We start from the raw sequence: 6,000 nt of genomic DNA on the forward strand, positions 1-6,000 counted from the left end.
ACTGGACCACTTCTCAAGTGGTAATAAGATAGCCAAAAAATCTCTTCTAAAAAAAATAAGAAAAGCACTCTTTCTGGAAGATAATAAAGTGACTATTAGTTGTTAAAAACTAGTGTAAAATCACTCTTTACGTTTTTACTAAGGTGATATGTTTTAAAACGCAAGTAAAAAATTTTCTTAGTAAAAACTGGTAAAAACTACGTGTAAAAACACAAGTTTTTACGTTTTTGCTTAAACCAAAAAATAAAACCAGGTCAACTTTTAACTCATGATTGGTTTTATTTTTATATTTTTAAAAGTAAAATAAAATAAAATAAAACCCTATTTTCATTTTCCCAAATCAGATGCACAGTATCTTTTTCTAGTTATTTGAAAAAAAAAAATCTCACATGAGACCGCTGTATTTCCATTTAAGAGTTGTTAAACTTTAGTCTTTTTATGTCGTGGAACTTGGTTATTGGCGTTGTTAAACTGTTTTTGTGTTTTTAGATTTATGTCTTATATAGTTATGTGACTTATATCTTTTTAATATGAAGTTATTCATTGAATTTTGAGTAGTGACTTATGTGATATTTTTTTTATATGTACACACACACACATATATATAGAGGTAGGATCCTTTGACACTGGTGTCAAATTTAAAATTTGACACCTCATCTGAGAGCCATTGGATAAAAAAAAATCAATGGTGTCACATGCTTACAAATCAGAATCGTTGATCTTTTTTGATCTAACGGCTCTCAGGTTAGATGTCAAATTTCAAATTTGACACCGGTGTCAAATAATCCTACCTCACACACATATATATATATATATATATATATAATTTCGATCTTGACCTTAAGTAGTAAAAATTTTATGTTTCGTGTCGTTTTTACGATTTACGTTTCTATTATTCCCTTCCGTTTCTACGTAGAAACTTGATTTTGACAACATTGATTACAACCAATATACAAGCATATCTTTCCCTGGTACGGTTACATTCCTGAGGTACTCCCTTCATATGCTTCTATCCATTAATTATAATACACATTTTTTCCTACTATTTTGGTACATAGGATAGGATAAAGTCTGATAGTACAAGACCTGATAGTATAAGGCATGATTGTATAACACCTGATTAAATTTTAATACTATCCAGTGTTGGCATGATATTGTATAAGATAATATATTGTATAAGATAATATCATCCAATATTTGATAATACACTGTATAATACTAGATAGGTAAAAATAAATATTTTTGTCAAAAATACCTTTTAATAATGAATTTACATAATTTTTTCAAATATATCAGATGATAATATTTTTATAGTAATATGTTTATCAGTATGTCCAAAAAATATATTAATTTTTATAAAAATAAAAATCTCCAATATTTAAAAAAATTATATATTAGCTTACCAAAAAAAAATTATATATTGAAAAATTTATTTTTTATTTTAATATACTAATATTAAAATAATATATTAATTATTGAGAATTGCATTGGTTAATACATCAACCCCTTATCAGGCCTAATTCTACCCTCCTATGCCTAATTAAGTTATAAATCATTTTGATGTATAAAGGGATCTGTTGTATAAACTTATACTATACAATGGTCACACCAAATAACAACTAAAAATATCGTAACGTATAATATAAACTTATACTAACAAATTTTATACATCATACCAAACATGCCCATTGTTATTATTTTACAATCGTTGTGTTACTATTTCTTAATAGAAAAATTAAAGCCCAAGATTTGAATCGAGAATTGATTTAAAAAATTGAGACCCCGTCTATGACTTTCGAGTGGAAAATAATTGATATTTCGATTATGGGATTATTATTTTTATCTGCTACAACCCCAAAGCAATATTAAATTTCGGTCAAATCAAGAGGGTTGAATCAAATAAAAATTCAATTAGTTAATAAAATAAATCTAAAAGCATTTAGTTTTGGACCGTCACTCTTCATCATTATATTTACATAGATATATTATACACTCAAGCCACTAAAGATAACAAACTTTAGATATATAAGTTTTTATTTTAACATTTTATTTTAGGTTTTTTTTTCAATAACTTAGTTTAAACTTTAGATTTTATTAATCTCATGTTAAATGAGATAGTTATCTCATGTCATATAGATAAATTTGTGAGCTTCACCACTTGAAAAAATAAAAGAAAAAAAAATGTGGCACAATTATCGAAAAATGTATAAGAAAAAAAATATCTTATGCAACATAAGAATAGTTTTGTCCTTAAACTTTAGATATGTAAGTTTAACCTCGTTTTTTTATTTAAAAAAAGCATGAATTTGTTAGAGATGTATATCATAATAAACTGCTTTAAAAAGTAAGCATTCACTTTTGCTCTCAAAATTCTATTTCAAACTTTCACATGAATACTAAATAATGGTAGCTCAATTGACGCATGGGAGCTAAATAAATGGGGATAAGAGTATGTGTTCGAATTTTTTCAGTACCACCTTTAAGAGAGGTTTAAAATCTTAATCTGAACCCGTCTCAATCGGATTAGTTGCGAAGCAATGAACCGAATGGAATATTTCTAAAAAAAAAAAAAAAAATCTTTCACGTGGATAACGTAGTTATGAGCATAGTGGGCTTGTAACTAATGTCACATTTCCTTGATCATCAAAGAGTTGTGCTGTTCAAAGTAAAAGGTTGGATCTCCCCACACTTCACGCAATTCTCCACCTAAAAAGAGCCTCTGCCTTTAAATAAAGTGACTTATGAATATAAAGTTACATCACATATTTTGTATCATATCATAGACACAAAGGTATTGTGGATTTCATTGTATAAAAAAAAATCGAATGGGTCTCACACCTTTTTACATGAATAGAAAAAAGAAATTATGTCATTTAATATAGGGTTTGCTTTGTCTACGGTCAATGTAAATAATTTATTTACATTGAGTCCAAAATAACGTTGTTTTCAGGTAGAAATCAATGTATTTTTATAATTAAATTTATTTCAATATTATAATAGTCTTTTTTATATAATTTTTTAACTCAAAATAACATCATTTTGAGAACAAATGTAAATAACTTATCTACATTCACTATAAAAATATTAAAGCCTTTAATATAACACTTCTATTTTCCTTAAATGAAATGATTCAAATAACAGGAGAAAAAGGTCGGGGGTTACAAATAGACATTAAATACAATCAAACAATCACAATAGGGACTTTGGTCCAAAAAAAAAGGGTTTAATTTTTTTTTTTCAGTTACGGCATAAAGCAAAATTTTGCACAGACACAAAAAAATAAAATTCACTAATTTATTTTTAAATAAAAATATCAGGATAGAATCCTAGTAAATATATATCTGCTGCGGAAGAACTCTTTTTGCATCAACATGAAAAGTATAATTGCCCCAAAAAAATCATAAAACAAAATTATGAACATTGTCCGTTTGAGATAAGTGGGGGCCTTGGAATAGTGATAAGTTACTTACGTGTGATTGAAAGGTCACGAATTCAAATATGAGAAATAATTTTTTTACAAAAAATAAATAAGAAAATGCAAGATAGTAATGTATAAACAATTATTTCTTATTTTTGTCAATTTGTATTTTTGGGCTACGGGTTTATTCTAGGGGGAAAAAATAATAAATTAATTTTATTAAACATTATTTCTAACAATTTATATTCTCCAGATTGAAAATAAAAAAATTAAACATTTTCATGCACACCCCAATTTACAAATAATAATAATAATAATATACCATTTTGGAAAGTTGCCTACGTCTCTCATGGCTGGACTGCACTAAATACAGGTCAATAAGCCCCTCTCAAGATATAAGCTGCTCGTGAAGCTTTTGTCATCGCTGGAAAGCACAAGGTCAACTACTACCATTTGCTCTACTATAATGTAGTTGACAATTCAAAAGATGCCACAAAGATTTCAAGAAATCATCCCTGACACGTTCATGGAATTGAGCCACAAAACAAGTGGTGTCCTGAATGTCAAAATATAGTAGAAAAATGACTACTTGCTAAGTTTTCTGTTAACATAATGAAGCCAAAGAGAGTATATAAGGCGAGGTTACATTGATCTCCATGTCTATCAAAGAGGAAAGTCATGGATGTCTCAAGTAGCAATGGCTTAACATTTGTCCTGCTGTTATTTGCATTCTATGTGATGCATATTAATGCAGAAACTCAAACCTGCACCAACCGTTGGAGCCCATGTTTTCTCAAGAAAATACCATGCCCTGCTGAGTGCCCTTCAACATATCCAACTAACCCAAAAGCCAAAGTCTGCTATCTTGATTGTGATTCTCCCATATGCAAAACTCAATGCAAAAGTAAGATCATTTTTATGTTCAGTAACATGACTTCAAAAAGTATATAAAAACTGCATATTCATTTAGCACATTCTTTTGGGTGACATCACCCTAGCAACTAGGGGTGTAAATGGGCTAGGCCGGCTTACAGGAGTCTACGGCTCTAGCCTATATTAGGTCAAGTTTGGCCTATTATAGATAGTAAAATAGAACAGGCCTAGGCTTTTAAAAAAATCTATTTAGAAAACAGGCCACAGACTTTTTAGTACATGTCGGGCCTATAAGCCTACAGGCCGGCTTATATCATATTATTTATTTAAAATATAATAAATAAAATTATTATTTTAATAATTTTGAATAATAAAATAATATTGTTTTAGTTATTCTTTTAATTCTTGAATGTTTCATAGGCTTAAACAGGTTAACAGACCTAAGTCAATGCTTTTATGTTTTAAATATAAGTCAGATCAAATTTATAATTTGGGGTCTACACAGGCCAATAAGCCAGGTCATATCCAAATTTTTTACACAGGCCTGGCCTATTTAAGCCAAAGCCTAGCCTAGCCTATTTACACTCCGACCAGCGACAACCAATTTTCCCACAGGCTTAAGGAGTAGCTGTTAGCTAAAAACATATAAATGATTTATATTATATCTCTGACATATTCTGTATTTGATAATAACAGGGCGGAAACCAAATTGCAATGGCCGTGGATCCGCATGCTTGGACCCCCGCTTTGTCGGAGCAGATGGCATTGTTTTCTACTTCCATGGAAGGCGCAATGAGCATTTCAGCTTAGTATCTGATATCAACCTTCAAATCAATGCCCGTTTTATTGGCCTTAGGCCAGTAGGGAGAACAAGGGACTATACTTGGATTCAAGCACTGGGAATCCTCTTTGATTCCCACAAATTTTCTATTGAGGCCACCCCATCATCAATTTGGGATGATGAAGTTGACCATTTGAAGCTCTCTTATGATGGAAAGGAACTTGTCATCCCAGAAGGTCACCTCTCTAAATGGCAATGCCAAGAAAATCAACTTAGAGTAGAGAGAACATCAACCAAGAACAGTGTTATGGTTATTCTCCCAGAAGTTGCTGAGATATCTGTCAATGTGGTTCCTATCACCAAGGAGGATAGTAGAATCCATAACTATCAGATCCCTGATGATGATTGTTTTGCTCACTTGGAGGTGCAGTTCAAATTCTATGGTCTAACATCCAAAGTTGAAGGAGTTCTTGGCAGAACCTATCAGCCAGATTTTCAAAATCCAGCAAAGCTAGGTGTGGCAATGCCAGTAGTTGGAGGGGAACACAAGTATAGAACTACCTCACTTGTTTCTGCAGACTGTGGTGCTTGTATATTCTCTCCTGCTAAAGCTTCAGAGAAGGAAGACTCAGTCATGGAATCTGGGATGATGGATTGCACTGGTGGTGCCAACAGTGGTAATGGTATAGTTTGCAGAAGATAAATTTGACAGTTTCCATTGATCTACTAGCCTGAACGAAAGTTTAATTCTGAGAAAATAATTGTGAGTTGTGAGTCTGTGGCAAAAAAAAAAGGTGTGTTTTTATACCCAAATTTCCTATAGAATAAAAAGTGTAATCTTTATGTACCAAAAAAAAAAAGTGTAATCTTTTGTATGTTTAACTCATAAATTTGATTCTTGTAATGATATTATGTTGTGGCACCGAAG

At 30.6% G+C, this 6,000-nt stretch overlaps 1 protein-coding gene across 1 annotated transcript; it reads left to right on the plus strand.

Annotated features, from left to right (window-relative positions):
* Window positions 1-4,096: 4,096 nt before the first annotated feature.
* Window positions 4,097-5,775, plus strand: LOC133318609 (uncharacterized). Its single transcript, XM_061520629.1, has 2 exons — window positions 4,097-4,322; window positions 4,988-5,775. The coding sequence occupies exons 1-2, from the start codon at window positions 4,097-4,099 to the stop codon at window positions 5,773-5,775; spliced, it is 1,014 nt and encodes a 337-aa protein (XP_061376613.1).
* Window positions 5,776-6,000: the final 225 nt, after the last annotated feature.

The sequence above is a fragment of the Gastrolobium bilobum genome, unplaced genomic scaffold (assembly GCF_033153095.1).
Source record: "Gastrolobium bilobum isolate Gb01-03AN ecotype WA unplaced genomic scaffold, APGP_CSIRO_Gbil_v1 utg18939, whole genome shotgun sequence".
NCBI lineage: Eukaryota > Viridiplantae > Streptophyta > Magnoliopsida > Fabales > Fabaceae > Gastrolobium > Gastrolobium bilobum.

Excerpts from the sequence above, each read along its gene's own strand:
- LOC133318609 (XM_061520629.1), top strand. The coding sequence starts at position 4,097 with ATGGATGTCTCAAGTAGCAATGGCTTAACATTTGTCCTGCTGTTATTT. Across the intron at positions 4,323-4,987 it reads ATGCAAAACTCAATGCAAAA|GGCGGAAACCAAATTGCAAT; the intron begins GTAAGATCATTT and ends TGATAATAACAG.